The sequence below is a fragment of the Leucoraja erinacea genome, chromosome 14, assembly GCF_028641065.1.
Source record: "Leucoraja erinacea ecotype New England chromosome 14, Leri_hhj_1, whole genome shotgun sequence".
NCBI classification, from domain to species: Eukaryota; Metazoa; Chordata; class Chondrichthyes; order Rajiformes; family Rajidae; genus Leucoraja; species Leucoraja erinaceus.
The window spans coordinates 20,370,914-20,394,804 of NC_073390.1; the positions used below are offsets into that span (position 1 = coordinate 20,370,914).

Below are 23,891 nucleotides of genomic sequence, written 5' to 3' on the forward strand. Positions count from 1 at the left end.
AGACACAGAAGCACAAGCTGGCAACAGCAACCTACATCCATTTCTGCAACCAGGCAAAACAATTTAATTTTGTCTCCAGGCTATGTTGATGTTCATAAGTTCTAGGAGCAGAATTAGGCCATTCTACCCATCGTCTACTCTGCCATTCATTCACGGCTGATCTATCTTTCCTTCTCAACACCATTTTCCTGCCTTGTCCCCATGACACCCTTACTAATCAAGAATCTGTCAAGTCTCCTCCTTAGAAATTTCCATTGACTGGGCCTCCACAGCCGTCTGTAGCAATGAATTCCACAGATCCACCACACTGTTTCTTTCTTTGGGAGTGGAATGGGATGGGGTGAGCAGGGAGGGGGATGTAGCAGGCGAACTGGATGGTTCTCACCATCCGTGGCAAAGTGCAATTTTTATATGAGAATGATGGCCAAACAGTCTGTGACCCACAGCGCTGAGTTTAAAGCACATAGCGCTGTGGCTGGTAGCAGTATACTTAGAAACACTTTAAATCTATGCACGCCCAGTCTGTAGCGCTGTGTGTGTTGGTTTATACGCCAGTCTGCGGCTGGTAGCACCTTGTTTCTAGGGGGGGGGGCCTTGCTCTGATGTCATTGGGTGCAATTTGAATTTGGGAGCAGCACTATTGGTCAGGACTTAACGGCGGTTATATCAATGGCTGATTTCTGCCTGTATAAAGGCAAGCGCTGGTAGGTCATGTTAGTTCATGTACGAGGTGGGTTCACCAACGGGTTGAGTCGCGATCAGCGCTGCGGATGGAGGCAGAGAGAGAGGGAGGTGTGCTGCTGTAAGATGGGCCTCGCACATAACAAGACACGTATATTGTTTTTGTTCTCTCTCTTGCCAATAAATCTGATTTGTAACTAAACAGACAAGTGTGCCTTTTTTCTGTTCTACTAGTCAGATCCTTTGGCGTAGTCGGCAGGATCTGACGAATAGAATAGAAAGTGTTTGGTAAAAATAGCAAATGAGATGGCGCTGGTGCAGGCCAAGCACCCTCGCAACAAGCTGCTGCCCTCAGTGCAGGGGAGCCCACAGTTGGCCATGCTGCAGCTTCAAGCTCCTATAACGCTTTTAACGGGTCATGAGGGAGAAGTTGTAAATTTCACCTGAATGAATCAACACTGTCATCCGCAGGATTTGATCGACTCGTCTTGTTTTGGAATTTATATGGCGACTGCGATAATTATGCTACATTGAAAGGTCACAGTGGAGCAGTGATGGAATTGCATTATAACATGGGTGGCAGCATGCTTTTTCCAGCATCAACAGACAACACTGTAGCAGTGTGGGACAGTGAAACGGGTGAAAGAATCAAGAGACATAAAGGTCACATATCTTTTGTGAATTCATGTTATCCAGCCCGACGGGGACCACAGTTGGTCTGTACAGGAAGCGACAACGAAACAGTGAAGCTATGGGACATTCGGAAGAAGGCTGCAAGTCCATACGTTTCAAAATACGGACCAAGTACTGGCAGCAACGTTTAATGACACAAGCGATCAGATTATCTCTGGTGGTATTGATGATGACATTAAGGTTTGGGACATCCAACTATACAAGTTAATTTATACCACACATTGTCATACAGACTCGGTGACTGGTTTGACCCCTGAGTGGGGTAAAAGAGAACATCACCAACCTCACTGACCACATCCAGGAAGCCATGGCAAAGCATTGAAGGGTCAGAGAACAATATCATGACAGCAATCCTCCAGAAGGACCGTGCCCTTTCGGGATGTTTGGAGGCTGGTGGACAACAGCGGCCCCTTGACCATTGGGACAATCTTGTTGGCTGTAATATTGCAACATGGTATGTGTGGATTGGCATCACAAATGCGTGGACTTTACTACAGCTTGTGGGCCGGATGTAATGAGGTAATGCCTGCAGGCCGGAGATGACAATAGCCAGACTGTTCAAGGGGTGGAATGTTATACGAGAACATATATGGTGGGATGCAGCCCCCTGCCATTGGGTGCTGTTTGAATTTGGGAGCGGCGCTATTAGCCAGGAATTACCGGCGGTTATTTCAATAGCTGATTTCTGCCTATATAAAGGCAGGCGCCGGTAAGCTATAAGTCAGTTTATGTATGAGAGGGGTTCACCGATGGGCTGAGTCATGAACAGAGCCATGGACAGAGGCAGAGAGAGAGAGAGAGGGAGGTGTGCTGCTGTAAAATAGACCCCGAGCATAACAAGGCATGTGTTGTTTTTGTTCTCCCTCTTGCCAGTAAATCTGATTTGTAACTTAACAGATGAATGTGCCTTTTTTCTGTTCTACCAGTCACATCCTTGAACCTGTTCCCTTATAACAGCACCATTTCTACACGTTCTCAAATCTGCACCTGCATCAAACTCTCAGCATTCGGTTCCCCTCAATACGTGGACTTTACACTCCATTTCATCAACCAAAGACAGGTTGCTGCTGGTTTACAAGTAGCTGTCATACAGTACGTAATGTCAAACACTCGCTCCACCAAGGCTGCTGGAGCTCCAGGTTGCTAACCATTATAATTCCCCTTCCCATTTCCATACTGACCTTTGTGTCCTGGGCCTCCTCCACTGACGGAGTGAGGCCACACACCAACTGGAGGGACAGCACCTCATATTCTGCTTGGGTAATCTACAAACCAATGGCATGACCACTGATTTCCCCAATTTTAAATAAATAATCAATTGCACCCCTCGCCTTTTTCCCCCTTCTCTTTTGTGCCCCATCCTCCGTGACCCGTTTCTCCTCCTACCTCACCCCCCCCTTTCCTCCTCCCATCTCTATCCATCTCTCTGGCTTCACATCTCGGCCTCATCTCTCAGCCTTTTGTTGTTGTCCCTTTCTACCTCATGTCCACCCATCTGCCAAACCCCTCCTCCCCATCTGTATCCACCTATTACTTGCCCTACTGAGGAAGAGTCCCGACATAAAAAAGTCACCTATATAAGTTCTCCAGAGATGTCGCCTGACCTGCGGAGCTACTCCTGTACTTTGATGAATTATTTCAAAAATGTAGATTTCACGAGTGACCATTGTGGCTTGAGAATATAAAAAATGCTGTGGGTGCTGCGAATCTTTGAAACACTTTGGGCTTCTGAGTGTTACCTTGCGCACTGTTAAATCCATCAATAAACTGACTTGTTTGGGAAACTCACCATTGTTCTACCTGATGTATTAATTTGTGTCTGTTCCTAACACCAGATTCAGGGTACAGGTACAACACAAAATTCCCTCCTACAGCCTTGGAGAAAAGGAGGAGGATGGGTGATCTTACATAGGTATACAAAATCATGAGAGGAATAGACCAAGTAGATGCACAAAGTCTCTTGCCGAGAGGAGGGGAATCGAGAACCAGAGGGCATAGGTTTAAGGTGAGGGGGTAAAGATTTAATAGGAATCTGAGGGGTAACTTTTTAACACAAAGGGTGCTGGGTGAATGGAACGAGCTGCTGGAGGACGTAGACGAGCCAGGTACTGTTGCAAAGTTTAAGAGACATTCAGATAGGTACATGGATAGGATAGGTTTGGAGGGATATGAGACAAATGCAGGCAGGTGGGACTAATGTTGATGGGGTGTGCTAGTCAGTGTGGGCAAGTTGGACCGAAGGGCCTGTTTCCACAATGCATGACTCCATGACTTTACAGGTAACGAGGAGAAATCTTACAGACAAACGGTGTTAGTTGTCTGTTCTATTATTTGGGTACTCAGCTGAGGTAGTGCTGAGCAATGCAGCTGACATTCTGAATTGGACACGGTACTTACTGCTTTGCTCTTGGCCCATTGCCAATAATTCTCAGCATCACCAAGTTCCTTGACATTTTGTAACAATATCTCCATGACCTATATTTAATGAAGGGATATAATATGATTAAGAGTTTGAACAAACACTGCATTTAAAATCTGCATTTGCAGTGCTTCAGGAAGGTGGCTGAAAAGGTGATCAGGAGACAGCATTAAAATTCTGACTTTGTCAGCATGTAAATTAATAATAACCCCAGTTCATTGTCCATTTGTTCCGAGTGCACGGGCAACCCCCCAAAGTGGGATCAACAACTTACTCGCCCACTTTCCTTTCCTGCTCTAGAATGTGATTGTGCCAATAAACTCGACCGTTATCTCACCTGGCCACTGGGCAGCACGGTGGCACAGCGATAGAGTTGCTGCCTTAGCTAGAGACCTTGGCTCGACATTGACTCTATAGCTGCCGTCTGTGTGGAGTTTGCACGTTATCTCTGCGACCGCATGGGTTTCCTCCGGGTGCTCCGGTTTCCTCCCACATCCCAAAGAAGGGCAGGTTTTGTAGGTTAATTGGCCTCTGTAAATTGTCCCTAGTGTGTAGGACTAGTGTAAGGATGATTTTTGGTCGGCGCGGACTCGGTGGGCCGAGGTCCCTGTTTCCACGCTGTATCTCCAAGCTAAACTAAATTAAGCCAAACCATAAAACACGAATCATGTGAGACAAGTGCAGGAGTCTGTGATCAATAACTCCATTGGGATGGCCTACGAATCTGGGCAGATAATCATCCTTGCAGGGGGACGAAGCATTGCAGCCATTTCGCCCTATATACTCCATGTAAATTTATTTGCACATGTATAACATCCCCGCTAATCCCACATAGTACATGCAGAACTGGGGATGAGACCCTCATGTTTTACATATCTTATGTTAAAAAGAGCATTTACAAGAAATTTTCTCTGGGAAAGAAGTGGGATGGTTTGGAGAGGTTGGTTAATACTCCAATTGTCCATTGCAAACCAACTGTAAAATTGGCGGCTCTTTCTGATGGAGGCTCCCAGTGTGAGGATCCTCTCAGACAGAACATCCTTCACGTTTACTTGCTGCAGATTGTAGAATTGCAGTCCACCACTGATTTTCCTTGGTTCCAGAATCTTTCTGGATTATCCGTTTTTCCGGACCAACAGAGGTCACGGTCTCAGAGGGGAGTCCGAGGGTAACAAAACAGTCGAGATGCCAGCCCGCAAAGTCAGCCTCGGAAGTCGGCTATAGGAATGGAGCTGTCGGCTCCAGCCTCGGCCACAGGGGCGCACAAGTCCCGATGAGGTAGAGAATGGCCGCCACACCCGGCCTAGATGCCACATTTTCAGAGGGCTTCCGGGGGTGGAGTGTGGGGGGGTGGGGGTGGGATTTCGAGTGTGCTCTCATAATTTTGTCCAGATTAAGTAAGGTGCCGAACCACCTGTTGCTGGAAAATCGGTGGTGGACCTGTATTTTGAATCATTTTGATTATTGTATTGTCTATTTTACTTGATAAATCTGGAGACACTTGTAAATGTATGGAAAGAGAAACAATCACCATTTCGAGTTCCGAATGAAAGGGTCGCACACACGAAACATCGGCTGTTTCGCTTTCCACAGGTGCTGCCTGACCTGCTGAATTTTTCCAGCAATTTCTACTTTTATTTGAAGTAGTTTTTTTTGTTTAAGACACTGTTTCTGTATTTTAAAAATAGACCAGGAACGATAACACTTAATTTGGACTGCACCAGGTTACCGCTCTTAGATACACCAAGGTATGTTTCTTTATTTTACCAAAGCATATTCCAATTATCCTGGTTCTGCTAGATTTCTTTTCTCACAATATTCAAGTTTGAATGGAAACAATTACTCAAAACCAACAGAGTTTTGGGTATAACATCAGAAATTGTAATCTACAACATTTACTTTAGAATTGCTAGTTTCGCCCACAGAAGGCAAGTTATTTATGTGCTTCATGCTCACTGTAATTATTGTGAATGGGACTACGTGAATAATTTGTTGCACAAAAGGACACAAAGTGCTGGAGTCACTCAGCAGGTCAGGCAGCATTTCAGGAAAACATGTTCTCCAGAGATGCTGCCAGACGTGCCGAGTTACTCCAGCACCAGCATCTGCAGTACCTCGTATCTCCTACTGAATTGTTTGTTACATGTTCACCCATGAGATTTGTTTTCTCTATCAGAATGCACAATTATACTTGCCTCAAATTTGCTTTGGGTTTGGGAAAGCAGACACAAATAATATTGGACGCAGCAATTTGCTTTTATTATTTGCTTACATTATATTGATACAAGTAGTGGCTTGATGGGAGAGCACTGTAGCCTCTGAGCCAGAAGATTGCGGGTTAAACAAGCCAACACAATTCAGGGCAACATGCAAGAGCAGCAAGCAATTGCGAGAACAAAAAGGCATGGTTTACAATAACCTATGAATACGGGAATAAGGATGTCGGTTCAGGAGTAATTAGGCTTGACACAATTATATAGGACCTTAGTGAGGCCATAACTGAAGTATTGGGAAACATTAAAAAATTACACAACGTGCTGGAGTGACTCAGCGGGTCAGGCAGTATCAGTCTGAAGAAAGGTCCCAAACCAAAACATTACCTGTCCATGTTCTCCAGGGATGCTGCCTCATCCGCTGAGTTACTCCTGCACTTTGTGTCTTTTTTATTACAAACCAGCATCTGCAGTTCCTTGTTTCTATATATTGTGAAGCATGGATCTGAAGAAGGGACATGACCCTAAATGTCAACTGTCCATATCTTCCACAGATGCTGCCTGACCTGCTGAGTTTCTGCAGCAAATTGCGTTTTGCTCAAGATTGGGAGACAAGAGTAGCTGGCTATCCCTGACATCAAGGAAGCATTTAGTCCTTTCACCCTTTTTAAAATGTTTTAGTTATTCGTTTGGAGGTCTAATCTTTTTTATGTGGGCGGTGGGGGGTTGGAAGGGGGAAACTGCATTTATCATTCCCTACCTGGTCGGAGAAGAGGCTTTTCTCGAAGCCGTATCTTCGCCTTCTCCTCGCGACCTACCAACGGGATTGGAGCGGCTTTTCCTGCCGGGACCGGCCAGAACTTCGGCTTCGGCGGCGGCGCAGCGCTGGGGCTCCATCGCGGAACGGGCGATGCCTTACCCGGGTCGCCGTGCGGTGGCGCTGACTTTTAAACACCGCGGAGCCTGGGATCTCTCGCCGAGATCGCCAGTGTTGGAACTCCGACCAGCGCGGCCCGTGGACTTCAGGAGCTGCGGTCACCGGGGTGGAAGCGGCCGTTCCAGACACTCCAAATCGCTGAAGAGTGTTCTCCCGACGTCGGAGCTCCATCACTTGGCGAGAGGGCGACTGCGGAGGCATCAAGTAGGCCCCGACCACAGGTGAACAAGAGGATGAGGACTGGACTTTGTTGCCATCCCTCACAGTGGGAACTATTGTGGGGGGATGTTTTTATGTTTTATGTTAAATCCTTCTTTAATGTGGTGTCTTAAGGGCCTGTCTCACTTACGTGTCTTTGGCATGCAAATTACGTGACCTCGTGGTCGCGTTGTGGAGCGACGGTCCCGCGAAGGATCTTGGGCCTGTCCCACTTTGGTCGTCAGTTACGCGACAGGCCGTCGGCGCACAAAGATTTTGTTCACTACAAAAATTCCAGAGCCCCACGCGATGTCGCGCACAACTACATACCTCTCCGCGCTTCTCAGTGGGACCGGCCCCGTGTGGCCATACGTTGCCCGTGCGTCTCAACGCGACGACGAGGTCGCGTAATTTGCGTGCCAAGGACACGTAAGTGGGACAGGCCCTTTACTTTTATTGGTGTGCTGCAAATGGCAACTCAAATTTCACTACACCAGGAATGGTGTATGTGACAATAAATGTCCTTTGTCCTTTGAACAAGCACAAGGAACGTGGATACTCTATGGTATCGTGGACAAATGTAGCTCTGTTAATGATGATGTTCAAATCCATTCAGGACAAAACAGCTGACTAGGCTACTGTACCTTTCGTCAGTCTAAATGCTCCTTCTCTCCTCCACCTCCAAGCAGTGGCTGCATTGCATACCCTTTTAGAAAATACACTGCCTAGGTTTACTCACCTAGGCTACTCCAATAGCAACTGGGAAACCTGTGGTTTGTAGCATCAAGGCCAAGGACTTCAGGCATTTGGAAACACCACCATCTGCAGGTTTCCCTCCAACTTGCATGTCATCCAGACTTGGATGACACAACCCCTTATCCTGTATCTGTCACTGTGGACAGGTAAGTAGGTAGGTAGACAGGTAGGTAGGTAGGTGGATAGGGGGTAGACAGACAGGGACAGGCAGGCAAACAGACAGACAGACAGACAGATATATATATATTACAGATAGATCAGAAACTGCAGTACATTTCATACAATGTCTGTGTTGAAATGAATAGGAAAAATAACATACCTTTTGGTTTAATGCTGAGTAGTCTATTGGTTTCTCTTTGGACTCACGATTATAAGCCAGAATTGTAGGTAGTCCAATACTGGGCAGTGTGTAAAGGCAGGATCCAAACCTACCAGGTTTTAGTTGATTAATAAACTTAAATAAAGCAAAAATAGTTAACATTAATTTTTTTTTTTTTAAAGCAGCAATGAGACCAAGAATGAAAATAAAGAAATGTCTGGTTTCCTCCCACACTCCAAAAATGTGCAGGTTTGTAGGTTAATTGGCTTGTTTAATTATCCTAGCATGTTGAATACAACTAGTGTATGGGTGATCACAGGTCAGCACAGCCTCGTTGAACTGAAGGGCCTGTTTCCATACTGTATGTCTATACTAAACTAAGATATCCATCAAAAAAGTGAATAAATAATCCTGCCCTATTTTACATCTCATTACAATAAACGAACGGTTGTTGATTTAAGCCAAATATCTTGAAAGGAGTTAGTCAAGAATTGGTCAAACCAAAGGCCCTAATGTGATCTACCACTTAACAATTGGTTTACATAGCGATAGCTTATTAGTTCTTGGATTGAAGTGGCGATAGAATAATCGATTTCTCAAAAGATCCAAGCCAGTGCCTCAACAATTGATCAATATTAGCACATTTTGAGATCAATAGTTTTTAACCACTGAACCAAAGAAACCAAGGAACAGGTTGAACCTCTGTTTCACACTTGACACAATGTTACTTCATGGAATTCCATTGACTTCATGCAAGGTTACATCCAAATTGTTACAAAAGGTGACACACTGCAAGCCGCAAACTGAAAACTGACTTGCCAACGACAGACATTCTGACATATACCCATCAAGACGTCCATCAAGGAAGACTACACTCGATTCATAACTCTATCTTATTTTACTGTATCTCATTATAATTCACAATGTGTTTATGCTCAAAAGTTCTCAGAGCAGAATTAGGCCATTCGGCCCATCAAGTCTACGCCGCCATTCAATCATGGTTGGCCTCCACAGCCATCTGTGGCAAAGAATTCACCACTCTCTGACTAAAGAAATTCCTCCTCATCTCCTTTCTGAAGGGACGTCCTTTTATTCTGAGGTTATGGCCTTTGGTCGTAGACACTCCCACTAGTGAAAACATTCTCTCCACGTCCACTCTATCCAGGCATTTCACTATTCAGTAAGTTTCAATGAGGTGTCCCCTCATCCTCCTAAACTCCACCGAGTACAGGGCCAGTGCTGTCAAATTCACATCATATGTTACGCCAATCATTCCTGGGATCATCCTTGTAAATCCCCTCTGTACCCTTTCCAAAGCCAGCACATCTTTCCCCAGATACGGGGCCCAAAACTACTCACAATTAAGCGTGGACCATGTGTGTTGATGTTTCATTGTATAGGATGTGTCATGTATGCATACTGGACAAAGATGTGTATAGAAAGATCCACCGTGCAACTCTGAGCATGGAGGGTGTCCTACCTCAGTGTGAACAATGAAGTCCTCCAGGCTAGCTTTGGAATTTGAGTCACTAAGATTATCTTCGATCATGTCGTTCTCCTTTCCTAAAACCGATACAAAATATTAAAAATAGGGCGGCAGTGTCTTTTGACATTTTTTGTTGCCGTGTTTCCCGCGCCCCAATCAACTTGCCCCTTTATACCCCCACCAATCCATTGAGGGCTGCTTTGCTGTGCCCGCCCTACATGCTACAGGCTTCATCACTATTGCAGGTAGGTTCAGTAGGGGGTGAGGAGGAAGAAGTCATAGTAATACAGTGTGGAAACAGGCCATTCGGCCCAACTCGCCCACACCAGCCCACATGTCCCAGCTACACTAGCCCCACCTGCTTGCGCTTGGTCCATATCCCTCCAAACCTGTCTCATCCTGTAACAGTTTCTTAAACGTTGGGATAGTCCCAGCCTCTACTACCTCATCTGGCAGCTTGTTAAATACACCCACCACCCTTTGTGTGAAAATGTTACCCCTCAGATTCCCATTAAATCTTTTCCCCTTCCCCTTGAATCTATGTCCTCTGGTCCTCAATTCCACTACTCTGCGCAAGAGACTGTGCATCAACCCGATCTATTTCTCTATATTATATACCTCTATAATATCTGCTTATCCTCCTGCACTCCATGGAATAGAGACACAGGCTACTCAACCTCTCCCTATAGCTCACACCCTCTAGTCCTGGCAACATCCTCGTAAATCTTCTCCGAACCCTTTCAAGCTTGACAGTATCTTTCCTATAACATGATGCCCAGAACTGAACCTAATATTCTCAACGCGGCCTCACCAACGTCTTATACCAACTGCAACATGACCTCCCGACCTCCATACTCAATACTCTGACATATAGGCCAATGTGCCAAAAGCCTTTTTGACCACTGCAACTCGACATTCAAGGAATGATGCACCTGCATTCCTAGATCCTCTGCTCCACAACACTCCCCAGAGGCCTACTAGTCAGTGTGTAGACCCAAAATGCGACACTTCACACTCTATTCAATTCCATCAGCCATTCCTCAGCCCACCTGGCCAATCGATCCAGATCCTGCTGCAATCTTTCACAACCATCTTCACTATCTGCAAAACCACCCACTTTTGAATTATCAAGTCATTCCTGATCAGGGGACTGGAGAGAGAAAAGATCAAGTGAGATGAGGTCTTAAGTTATCAGAAGGACCTGTGGAGCGTTCTGCATTGCTCGGCTTCTTTGTACCAGAATGCTGCCTGGATTAGAGAGTTTCAGCTACAGGAAGAGTTTGGATAGACTCAGATTATATTCTCTGGAATGTCAGAAGTTGAGGGGAGACTTGGTAAAAGTACTGTATATAAAATTAAGAGAGGAATTGGTAGGGTAGGTGGTCAGAACCGTTTTTCCAGGGTAGAAATGTCCAACACCAGGGCTATAAGGTGACGGGGGGGGGGGGGGGGGGGAGTTTAATTGTTCATTGGTTCATTATTATCACAAAAGACGTGGCCCAGGATTATCTGGTTAGCGATGGATTTGTGGGTTCCATGTACACATAAACTATGCAACTGTGGAGAATATAGGGAAGTGGTGAAGTGGGAAAAGCTGTATCGTATCCACATTCAACCGGCCTGAAGGTACCTGAAGATTTCGAGCTAGCTGATGACTGCATTTCACTCTCTTCTTGTGCATCCATTTGTTCATCTTGAGCTGTGATCATAAAACATTGATGAGATTCAAGAGCACAATACAGGTCCACCACCCATTTCCCGGCACCCGTGCGTCCAGAACCTTTCTGGATTATCTGCGAGGCCGGCCCAAGGGATCTCAGCCGAGTTGAACGGTTTGCCTAGGCGAGGGGCCAAGATACCGGACTGCAAAGTCAGCTTTCGGATGTCGGTTATGGGATAGGATTTTCCGGCTCCGGTATTCCAGTGCCTCAGCCCAGGAGGTGAGTTTGACCCAGCGTATCCTTACTCCTGTAGCCAAATCCTCGCAGTAAAAGCCAATATACCATCTGCCCAGACAGCATGTTGCTTATAACCCAACGGTATGAATATTAAACTCATCATTTTGAAGTAATAACTCCCCCAGCCCCCTCTCTTTCCCGTGCACCCCACAGTTGATCACCCATTACTCCCATTATCCTGCCCCAGTCACCCTGCTCCTTTCCCCTCCCTCCAACACTCATATCCCATCCCTGAGTCCCTCACTCCCTCCTTCCATTCCACCCTGTCCCGTTCCACCCATATCCCACCCTCCAGCTTTACATTTCATCTGCAGCCTTTGACTTTTACTCCATCCTCCATTGACCGCTCCCCTCATCTCAATCCACCTATCACTTGCCCCAGGCTTTGCCTGACTTCCACCTGTATTTTCTACCCCACCCCCCACTCCATCAGTCTGAAGAAAGGGTCCCAACCTGAAACGTCACCCATCCATTTCTCCCACATTTGCTGGCTGGCCAGCTGAGAATCCTCTGGGAGGGACAAAAAAAGACACAAAGTGCTGGAGTAACTCAGCATGTTAGGCAGCATCCCTGGAGAATATGGATAGGTGATGATTCCGGTTGCATCCCTTCTTTTGACTCTGGTTGGGACCCTTCATCTGAGTCTTAAGAAGGATCGCAACTTAATAAGTCGCTTATCCTATCACCAACAAGAGAACGGTCCTGACCTATCATCTATCCAGTTGGAGACCCTCGGAATATCTTTAATCGGATTTCACTGGACTTTATCTTGCACTTGACTAAACGTTATTCCCTTTATCCTGCATTACACTCTGGACAGCTAGATTGTAATCATGTATATTCTTTACATTGACTGGTTAGCACGCAACAAACAAGCTTTTCACAGGTGACAATAATAATAAATGAAACTAAACTAAATAGGCAAGACATAGAAGGAGAGAAAATCAGGAAATACTCAGCATTTGTGGGAAGCGTTAACATTTCAGGTCAGAGACCCATGTGGATTTTCTCCATTATTTTCCACTTTCTACTTTAAATTGCAGTACAATTGGCTTACCGGTTTCTTGGGCGTTGTGACTGAGAAGCCAGCTGGAATCTGTCTGTATCAATACTGATGTCAGTGGGTGTTCATCAGCAGAGAGGTTTTCAGAGGAAGATTCCAGAGGGCACACACTGCTTCCACTGCTGCTGGTTGGTGAGAATGTAAGGTTACACATGCACACATTCCAAAATGGTCCAGGACTTAAAGCACAAATCATTTGGGGAATTCACAGACCATTAATTTATTTCCATGTTCTCAATGCACCTGGGCCAACCTGAGTGCGATTCATTTCAATAATCCATGGCAAACATTTTCTTTTCAAAATATGCAGCAAAGGAATCCACGCCACATCGACTCCACGCTGACCATCGATCACCCGCTCACACTCGTTCTATGTTATTCTACCTCCGCATCAACTGCCTACGCACTAGGGGCAATATACAGTGGCCAGTTAACCTACAAACCCATACGTCTTCGGGACGTGGGAGGAAACCGGAGCACGGGGAGTAAACTCACCCGGTGACAGGGAGAACGTGCAAACCCCACATAGATGGCATTCAAGGTCAGGATTAAAGCCTGACGCTGTGAAGCAGTAATTCTACAGCTGTGCCACTGTACCATCCTATTTGCATTCTCCGCAGGACGAACTTGGGATGCTGTCCTTCCCAACAATGCTGATGTACTCTATTTAAGGATCTATTTGTATTACAACCGCTCCTGCAAATATTGAAAGATTCAGACAACTTAACAATTGAAACCAGAAAACAAAATCAAAATGGACTCACTCTTTGTGTCCAATTAAAACTGCTGACTTAATGCTGGAATCATTTGCAGGTCATGAGACATTCCTAAAGTGGGAGGATGAGGCTGGGTCCTTGGGTTTAACAGGAAGCCTGTCTCAGTCAGAACTACTGACATCCCGGTCATCCCCTCTTTAGTTTCGATTAGTTTAGTTTAGGGATACAGCGTAGAAACTGGCCCTTCGGCTCACGAGTCCAAGCCGACCAGCGATCACCCCATACACTAGCGCTATCCTGTATAGGGAGGTTTCATGGCAGTCGGGTCACGACCCATGACCCGTACTGTTGCTACGCTACTCCAAATGGATCACACGTGATGAACTGCAGGTAAGCACTTACCATTGTTTCCAGCGTAGTTGGACCGTTAAAACCCGCTGAAATTGGCAATTTTTGCGCTGTAAATAATTATGGAAATCGGGATAAGCGTGAGAGACATTTAGCCTACTTCAGAATTCCAAAAGTGAGAAGAAATTACGGTAGATAGAAGCGAGAGCTGAAGGGACAACAACAGCCAGAGTGCTTGGCGAACATTGGTCGTTTGCTCACTGCATTTCATCAACTAAGACATTATTTGTGTTTTTTCTTGATTCCTTTGGCATCTAAAAAGTTTCAGAAGTGATAAATCTGGCTGTAATTTTTTTAAATCACCCATGGTTCCCAAGTGGGTTTTTAGATACAAAATGAAAACGCATCTGAAGAAAAATTTACAGCCAGATTTATCACTTCTGAGAATTTTTAGATACCAAAGGAATCAAGAAAAAACACAAATAATGCCTTACTTGATGAAATACAGTGAGCAAACGCGATAATTCCCAATATTTTCAATTCCGATATCTGCACGGCCAATGTTTACCAAGCTTTTTAGCTGCTATAGTCCATTCAGTTCTTGCTTATCTATACCTTCATTTCACTTCACTTTTGGAATTCTAAAGTTGGGTACATGTCTCTCACACTTACCCCAACTCCCACAATTTTTTTCAGTGCAAATATTCAACATTTTGGCGAATTTTAACAGATAGGAAAGTACGCGTTTCTTGCATTAATAATATATACCAGAAGTGACGGATGTCCTCCAGATGGATTGAGCGGCTCCGTGCGTCAAGCCCTATGACCCAGTGACTTTACGTGCAACCCTCCTATAGGCAGAATCCGTAATCAGGAATGAACTTGGGTCTCTGCCGCTGAAAGGCAACAACTCTACCGCTGTGCCACCTTGATGAGCTTTTCTCCCCTCTCCTTTCAGGCAGAAGATGCAAAAGCTTCAAAGCACACACCACCTGATTCAGGAAAAGCTTCTTCTCCGCTGTTATCGGACTACAGAATGACTTATCTTCAGCGAAGGGTGTAGCTCATATTTCCCAGCCTAACTAAATGTTCTACTTCACACATGTTAGATGAGAAAGGAGTTTTCTTCTTTGAATTAGCTCATCAAATCTATTCAGCTCGACTCTGCAGATACATCAGATCAGCAACCATTGCTGGCATAGGCAATTAGAAAAATGTATATCCTCTGTAAGAAGGATTTATTTTTTACCTTCCAAGCCTTAGTTTAGATATAGTACGGAAACAGCCCCTTTGGCCCACCAAGTCCACGCCAATCATTACTTGGTCACACAAGTTCCATGTTATCCCTCTTTCGCATACTACACACTAGGGGCAATTTACAGAAGTCAATTAACCTACAAACCTGCACATCTTTGGAATGTGGGAGGAAACTGTGGGAGTTTGTGGAATTCTCTGCCTCAGAGGGCGGTGTAGGCAGGTTCTCTGGATGCTTTCAAGAGAGAGCTTGATAGTGCTCTTAAACAATAGCAGAATCAGGGGATATGGGGAGAAGGCAGGAACGGGGTACTGATTGGGGATGATCAGCCATGATCACATTGAAAGGCGGTGCTGGCTCAAAGGGCCAAAAGGCCTACTCCTGTACCTATTGCCTATTGCCTATTGAAACTGGAGCACCTGAAGAAAACCCACGTGGTCACAGGGAGAATGTACAACAACACCAGTACTCAGGATTGACCCTGCATCTTTGGTGCTGTAAAGCAGCACCTCTACCGCTGTGCCACCCTTATTGTCTCAGAAAATTATCCTGACATTGTACTACTCTTTTTTTTTTTTTTTTTTTTTTTTTCTTTTTCTCTTTTTTTGATTTGTATGGATTTATTGCATTGATCTGTTCAATTAATTTAATCAATCTCTGTAAAGCACTTTGGTTCAAATACTGGTTTTGTTGAAAAGTGCTATATAAATAAACATTATTATTATTATTATTACTCACAAGCACTGGCAGCCACCCTGTCACGATGCAAGAATATGAGATAGATACACAAGTAAAGCAGATATTGACATAGGTGTAGGAAGGAACTGCAGATGCTGGTTTATACCGAAGATAGACACAAAGTGCCGAACTTAGCGGGTCAGGCAGCATTACTGGAGAAAAGGACCAGGTGACGTTTCAGGTCAGAACCCTTCATCAGACTGAGCTATTTTCGTAAATTGACAGATATAAGGGTGTCAAACGTTATGGGGAAAAGCCAGGAGAATGAGGTTAAGAGGGAAATATAGATCAGCCATGATTTGAATGGCTCGATGGGCACAGTGGCCTAATTCTGCCCCTATGACTTATGAACATGAAGCAGACCATTTAACCTCTCATATCTCCTCCATCATTTAATAACACAATGGCTGATTTTTAAACCCATATCCCTCAATTCCTTCAATATCTAATAATCTATATGATCTGAAGAATACACTCAGTTGTCAAAGATCTACAGCCCTTTTTAGGAGAGAAGATCATCGAGTCCACTGTGCTTTGGCTGAGGAAATTTATTCTCATCTCCTTTTTGAGACTCTCAGGCTGATGTTGCCAGGACACATGGGCTTGAGCTATGGGGAGAGGTTGGGCAGGCTAGGACTTTATTCCTTGGAGCGCAGGAGGCTAAGTGGTGATCTTACAGAGGTGTATAAAATCATGAGGGACACAGATAATAAACATAGAAAAATAGGTGCAGGAGTAGGCCATTCGGTACTTCGAGCCAGCACCACCATTCAATATGATCTTGGCTGATCATCTAAAATCAGTACCCCGTTCCTGCTTTTTCCCCAAGACAAAGGCAAATGTATACTGTCCTTTTCCCAGGGATGGGGAACCAAGAACCAGAGGATGTGGTTTTACAGTTTGAGGGGAAATATTTAATAGGAACATGAGATGCAACTTCTTCTCACAGAGGGCGATGGGGGTATGGAACGAACCACCAGAGTTGAGGCAGGCACAATAACAACAGTTAAAAGACCATTTGGACAGGTGGATGGATAGGAAGAGTTTAGAGAGATTTGGGTCTAACGCAGGCAAATGAGACCAGCCTAGATGGTCAACATAGAGGAGATGGGCTGAAGGCACATGTCCGTTCCGTATGACTCTATAATTAAAAAAATCAAAGTAATGCCACCTGCTGTTGTAATCGCTTTTGTCATCGAGATCACAGTCTGTTACAGATTCCTCTGGGGTAAAACGGTTTAAAATACTCGGGTACTGTGAAGAACCTAAAAGAGGAAAAATCTGTTTTGAGCACATTAAAATTCAAGGAAGTGAGATGCATTCTTAAAAAGATTACCCTTAGGTTCACTGGGTTCCTGCTAAATGTTCAAATATATCTTTAATGCAATATATTTTATCTTAATCAATGCTTATAAACTCAGAACTATGAACATTAATGTTAATCAATGTTATACGTGTTACATCATCGCTAGAAATGTTGTACCCTTTCGTTCCACAGGAGTCCCACTGTTTTAAATCTTTATTTGTCCGTGCACTGTGTACAATATTTTCTTTGACTGGACAGCACACAAACTAAAGTTTTTCACGGTACACTCGACAATAATAAACTAAACTAAATAATTTAATCTTAAATTAATGACATCAAGCGCAGGTCCAAAGTTGAATTATTACTTGGTTGGATTAATCTCATGGAAGAACACCTGAACACAAAGCATTTTGTGACCTTTTGGTGTCAATATTAGAAAATCAATTTCAGATACATTTAATACTGGCATTTAATTCCTTCCCATTTATATTGGTTATTTGAAATAACTGTTCTACTTTTTATCTACATCCTAGATCATCATAGTCCTCCTCATCCTCTACCTCTTTCTTCTCTCCCGCACCACCTCAAGATTGAGAATGACTTGCATACACTCCTGTTTTCCAAAACCAAGAGCCTGGATAGAGTGGATGTGGGGAAGTTGTTTCCACTGGTGGGAGAGTCTTGGACCAGAGGCCAGCGCCTCCGAATAAAACGATGTATCTTTAGAAAGGTGATGAGAAGGAATTTCTTTAGTCAGAGGGTGGTGAATTTGTGGAAGTCATTGCCACAGACGGCTGTGGAGGCTAAATCAATGGATATTTTTAAGGCAGAGATGGATAGATTCTTGATGGTTGTCAACGGTTGTGGGGATAAGGCAGGAGAATGGGGTTGAGAGGGCAAGATAGATCAGTCATGATCTAATTGGGGATAGTCAGCATGGCTTTGTCCTGGGCAGATCATGTCATACACATGATTGAGTTTTTTGAGGAGGTGACAAAGATGATTGGTGAAAGTAAAGCAGTGGATGTTGTTTACATGGACAAGATATCTGACAAGGTCCCTCGTGTTAGGCTGATTCAGAAGATTAAGATTCATGGCAGCCAAGGTGAGTTTGTAGTTTGGATGCAGAACAGGCTTACCCAGATAAGTCAGACGGTAGAGATATGGAACTGCAGGTGCTGGTTTACAACAACAAAAAAGACACCAAGTACTGGAGTAACTCAGTGGTTAAGAAGGAACTGCAGATGCTGGAAAAATCGAAAGTAGACAAAAATGCTGGAGAAACTCAGCGGGTGAGGCAGCATCTATGGAGAAAAGGAGTAGGTGACGTTTCGGGTCGAGACCCTTGTTCAGAACTCAGTGGGTCAGGCAGCATATCTACAGAAAACGGATAGGTGAATTTTCGGATTGGGATCCTTCTTTCAGGTCATCACTCAGAGCTTTATACACTCAGTAGTGTGAACAAAAGCAAGAGTTAAACTTTCAGGACAACAACCAGTCTGTATAATTAGTCATATAGCACGGAAACGGGCCCTTCAGCCCAACCTGCCCATACCCACCAAGATATCTTATCCAAGCTGATTCCACGTGCCCATATCCCTCTAAACCTTTTCTAGCCATGTACCTGTCCAAATATATTTGAAATGTTACATGTTTCTTTTAATTTCAGATTTAATTTTGTTGAAATAGGACTCTACTTCCACTCTGAGAACAATCGCCTCGTTTTTCCCCAGAGATGCTGCCTGATCCGCTGAGTTAGACAGGCACATTGTGCCAATCTTAGGTTTATCTTTGCATAATTTTATATTTTGCTTAATCAGGATTCTCATTCAATTGTTTCATTGTGAGGACAGGCAGCTCCTGTTGCCGGTAGACAATATTTGCTGGAGAAACTCAGCGGGTGAGGCAGCGTCGATGGAACGAAGGAAATAGGCGACGTTTCGGGCCGAAACCCGTTTGTCCGGTACGGGATGCGACCCTCAGCGTCTGATTCCAGCTGCTGTCTGGCTCCTCAGCGTCCAGTGTTACCTGATTTGTGCTGCCGGGCCTGGCGTCGCTGATCATCCTCGCTCATTGTGCTCAGCCCTACAGCAGGGTAGCGGCGGGCGGCTCTGCGCTGGCTCTGTGCTCCCTCTGTGCTCTCTCTGCGCTGGCTCTATGCTCCCTTTGCGCTCCAGCCTCAGTGCGGCGCCGGCCAAATGTTGCCACGGGTTGCCATGGGGACCAAGTGGTTACACTCTCCGGATGTTGCCAATTCTGCGCAGACGCGGCGTGGAGGCTCCTCTAGGATCTTTGGCGTGGAGGCTTCGACTCTTCGGCTCCCCGGCTCCCAGACACTTCTCTGCACGTCTCCAGTTTCTCGCAGATATTCCTTACACCTTTTATTATCATTTGTTCCAAAATTTATTGTTGTGTCTGGATGCCTAGATCGCTTTGATTGCCTTTTTCATTTTAGGACGTTTTACTGATAAGGATTAACCAGTTCAGGGATCAAATCACCAGAGATGGACAAAATGCTGGAGTACTCAGCGGGTCAGGCAGCATCTCTGGAGAGAAGGAGTAGGTGACGTTCCGGGTCGAAACACTTCGTTCAATCACCAGCCTGTATGTACTCCCTATGCCACTAGATGTCCTCTTGATGCATTTTTGTTCAAGTAGTTGAATCAATTTTGATCAACACGTTTAGGTGTTGCCTGGAGTCAATTTTTTTTTTAAACAACATAATTGTTCTGTGCCTTTAAAAAAAATAAAACTGTCAACTTCTGACTTAATTTAACAATTATCTTAAATTTCTCACCTTTTCCCTTTCTAACTTTAATAATGAGTTAATAAAACTGGATTAAAAGTTTAAACAGATATTCATTATGACAAAAAAAAACAAAGAGCTGGAGGAACTCAACGGGCCAGGCAGCATCTACTGAGGGAAATGAACAGACCACATTTTGGGTCGGAACCCTTTTTCAGACTGATGAGTGGTCCCGACTCAAAATATTGTCTGTTGGGTTCCTTCCGCAGATGCCGCCCGACCTGCTGTGTTCTTCCAACACATTGTTATTTGGTTTAAATTCTAGCATCTGCAGTCTCCATTCATTGGGACAAGTTTTGAATATCAGTTTGCAAAATGCACTAGCGATTAAATGCATCATTTATTGGTCAACCAACAATGTTTTCTGCAACAGTGTGTGCATGTTGGGGAGTGGGGGCAAACTCGGGAGAACTCTTTGAATGAACTTGTACAGTGGGACAGAGCTTTAAAGCTATTGGATGATTGTTAAAATCTAGTCTGGTTCAGACTAGTGCATGTGACAGTAAGTGTCTCTTGAATAGAATGTGGAATATTAAGAAATAAAGAAACTACAAATACACTAAGGGCAAAAATGTTTTTTTCTCGCCTTCTTCAAAGCAAAATCATCCAGAAGTTCACCAAGATCTGTTTGTCATTCTCTCAATGCACAGAATGCTCATTGCAGACAACCTCTCTTGAGACATTGTGGACCTTAATTCATTTTTAATTCTTTTCAGTCTTGAAAAAAACCTCTCTCCCCAGCAGTTGGTGACCATTAAGCTAAGAAACAGCCGCATGATTGCTTCCACATTAGGGAAGGCCATCTGAATTGTTTCCTTGTATATTATTTGATAACGGTCTGTATGAGACAGAGAGTGCTCTTTTGTATGCCTATGGCTTTGTCTCACGTACGAGTGAAAGCGCAAAAATTCATCAGTAATTTTCAGGTCAACATCTTCTGGGAATGCTTCCATCAACAGTTCAACACATTGCTGAATTTCTTGATTAGATGCAGTCAGATTAGCAAGAAAGGAAAACTGTTGTGCAACTTCACTGTACACAGTACCTCTTCTTTTTAAATTGGTCTCAAGTGCATCTAGTATAGGAATAAAGGATTTTATCCTAAACTTATCTCTTGAAGAGAGTTTATCTAAAGCATCAGGACCAGGTGCACCTCCATCATTTCCTTGCCATTTCTCTTTGTCTCCCTGTGGCAGTTCTGTAGTTAACATTTGGCAAGGTGGCCTTTGCATGTTGCTCAAGCTCATCAAAATCTTCTCTAATTTTGCATACAAAATCCTGAAGTGAACTGTACAAACTTGCACGTACTCAATAACAGTTTGGATTTCTGAATGGCTTTGTTGACCTTGTGGAAATGACCTAGCAGGTCCAAAAATGCAGCATAAATACAAATTCCAGTTCTTCCATTTTCTACAAAAGATTGTTAGCTTGAACTCACATTAACATCAGAGTACAAATGACTGAGGGCATCAGTGATAGGGCTGTAATTTTCCAAAATAGTTTATGTGGCTTTTGCATGTGCCTCCCACCTAGTGTCTGACAAATATTTAGGCACTTTTGACTGAGGTTGCAAAAATGATTTTAGAACTGCCCATCTCTTTGTGGAGGATGAAAAGGTATAAATTTCATTGATAATTCCAAAACAGTTCACTGCATCAAGGCAGCAATCAACAGCCGAAAGGCCCACCAAATTTAATGAGTGAGCAGCACATGGAATAAATCTTGCAAATTTGTTTTTTTCGAGGATTTTTTGCTGCATACCCTTGTACTTACCAGCCATGTTGGCAGCATTGTCATAAGACTGCCCTCGGAAGAAGAACTCCAAATCGCGGCGGGCGCGGAACTCATTGAGGTGGGGATGGAGGGGGACAAAGGCGAGGCCTCTGCGGCAGACAGACCGTTCGGTATCCGAGAGGGGGAGGTCGGGGGGAGGGTGGTGAACACACGGCAGGGATGGAGGTTGGGGCCAGAGGAAGGCACATGAGTGGACTGAGGCCGAGGCGATGTCTGGTCGGGGTCTGGTGGGTGGTCAGCGGGTAGGGGGTATGAGGACTGTAGTGTGGGTGGGGAAGAGCTGGGGTCACATGGTTTGAGAGGAATGGGGAAGACCCAGTGGAACAGCCACTGGGGTTACCAGGGTTGGGTGGACTAGCACTAGGACCCAGCGCAGTCAAACTCAGGGGAGTTGGAGTCTGCAGCGTGGAAGCTTCAGGCCCAGTGCTGAGTCCAGGCTGCAGGTAAGGCGACGGCTGCGGGTTGCTGCAAGGCGGTGGAGAGTCGAGGGTCAGCGGATAAAGAGTGGGAGGTCCCGGTGGGCAGGAAACCAGCCCCATCAGAGACTGAGCAGGGTTAACTATAGAAAGGACCATTCCGCCTATCGTAGTGGGTGGCTGCTCATCCCATCAACCCTTTATCCCGCCCGAAGCCTTATCTATCCTCCTCTGAAGCAGGCAGGTCGGGCAGTCGGAGCTGGTTCTGACATTGTTAAACTTGCAGCCGCGCACCGACTAGAACACTCCTGACTGTTGAAAGGACAAGGCTCAGAAAATACGGATATGTCAAAGGTTTTATACACCTTGGTGGAGCGACCGAGGCCCCCCCTAGATCTCAAGGCCCTAAGCTTAAGCTTGTCTAGCTTATACATAAATCCGGCCCTGCTGGTGAGCCATTTGGTTCAAGGGTAACAATGCATAATGACTGTTATCCTTGCCAGTGATACCACATCCAGTGGATAGATTTAAAAATGGGAGGGGTAAGCAGAAAGTGTGTGTGGGGGGGGATGAGATGATGTGGCAGCCAGATTCAAGAGTTAACAATTTGAGATGTTTCACGTCGTAATTTATGGTTCTGTTGCAGAATGAAACTCTAATGTTGCAAGTGGCAAGTACACACGGCTATGGAGGTCAAGTCATTGGTATATTGTACTATTAGTCATGATATTATACTACTCACAGAAACTGGCAACCTCCCTGTCACCATGCAAGAATATAAGAGATAGATACCTAAGTAAAGCAGAGATTGACAAATGTGTAGGAAGGAACTGCAGATTCTGGTTTATACTGAAAATAGATACAAAGTGCTGGAGTAATTAAGCGGGTCAGGCAACATCTCTGGAGAAAAGGAATAGGTGACGTTTCGGGTTGGAACCCTTCGGTGATGGAGCTATTTTCGGAGATTGAGAGATTCTTGATTAGTATGGATGTCAAAAGTTATGGGAAGAAGGCAGGGGAATGAGATTGTGAAAGAAAGATAGATCAGCTATGATTGAAGGGCAGGGTAGACTCGATGGGCCGAATGGCCTACACTGCTCCTATCATTTATGAACTTATGAAGTGCTTTGTTGCAGTATTATAGGACAAATTGTGGTCTAAATAAGTGAGCTTCCCCACATGGTGTCAATGTAAGTTTAAGCTTTCTCAGATATACGTACGGTGCATTCAGAAAGTATCCAGACCCCTTCACCTTTTCCACATTTTGTTACGTTACAGCCTTATTCTTAAATGGATTAATTTTTTTTTTTTATTATCACCAATCTATACACAATACCCCATAATGAAAAAGCGAAAACAGGCGTTTAGAAATGTTTGCAAAGTAATTAAAAATAAATAACTGAAATAAGAGTCAAGAGTGTTTTATTGTCATGTGTCCCAGATAGAACAATGACATTCTTATTTGCTGCAGCACAACAGAATATGTAATCATAATAACGAATAAATAATAACAAAAACTCAGAAAAAAACAACAATAACCAATAATAATAACAATAATAATAATAATAATGTCTATTGTAGTTCACAGCTTATGAGGTTTTAGTGCTTAATAGCCTGATGGTTGTAGAGAAGAAGCTGTTCCTGAACGTCGACATTACAGTTTTCAGGCTCCTGTACCTTCTTCCCGATGGCAGTGGTGAGATGAGTGTGGCCAGGATGGTGTGGGTCTTTGATGACGTTGGCTGCCTTTTTGAGGCAGCGACTACGATAAATCCCTTCGATGGTGGGG

General features: G+C 44.5%; 1 protein-coding gene and 1 pseudogene across 4 annotated transcripts in view; one reads left to right on the plus strand and one right to left on the minus strand.

Annotated features, from left to right (window-relative positions):
- LOC129703355 (glutamate-rich protein 6-like) overlaps nucleotides 1–19,336 on the minus strand; it is a 41,590-nt gene extending 22,254 nt beyond the window's left edge. Inside the window, exons 1-7 of one of the 4 annotated variants that reach the window (XM_055645731.1) lie at nucleotides 19,115–19,233; nucleotides 16,952–17,045; nucleotides 12,718–12,848; nucleotides 11,333–11,401; nucleotides 9,697–9,779; nucleotides 8,217–8,351; nucleotides 3,772–3,849 (exon numbers count right to left, since the gene is read on the minus strand). In XM_055645731.1, coding sequence (XP_055501706.1) covers nucleotides 3,772–3,849; nucleotides 8,217–8,351; nucleotides 9,697–9,779; nucleotides 11,333–11,401; nucleotides 12,718–12,848; nucleotides 16,952–17,045; nucleotides 19,115–19,160 — 636 coding nt within the window. In that variant the 5' untranslated portion in view covers nucleotides 19,161–19,233. Of the gene's footprint in view, nucleotides 1–3,771; nucleotides 3,850–8,216; nucleotides 8,352–9,696; nucleotides 9,780–11,332; nucleotides 11,402–12,717; nucleotides 12,849–16,951; nucleotides 17,046–19,114 lie in introns of all 4 variants that reach the window. The other 3 variants (XM_055645727.1, XM_055645728.1, XM_055645729.1) reach the window with 3 other exon arrangements.
- On the plus strand, nucleotides 901–3,071 carry LOC129703356 (U5 small nuclear ribonucleoprotein 40 kDa protein-like; annotated as a pseudogene).
- Nucleotides 19,337–23,891: the final 4,555 nt, after the last annotated feature.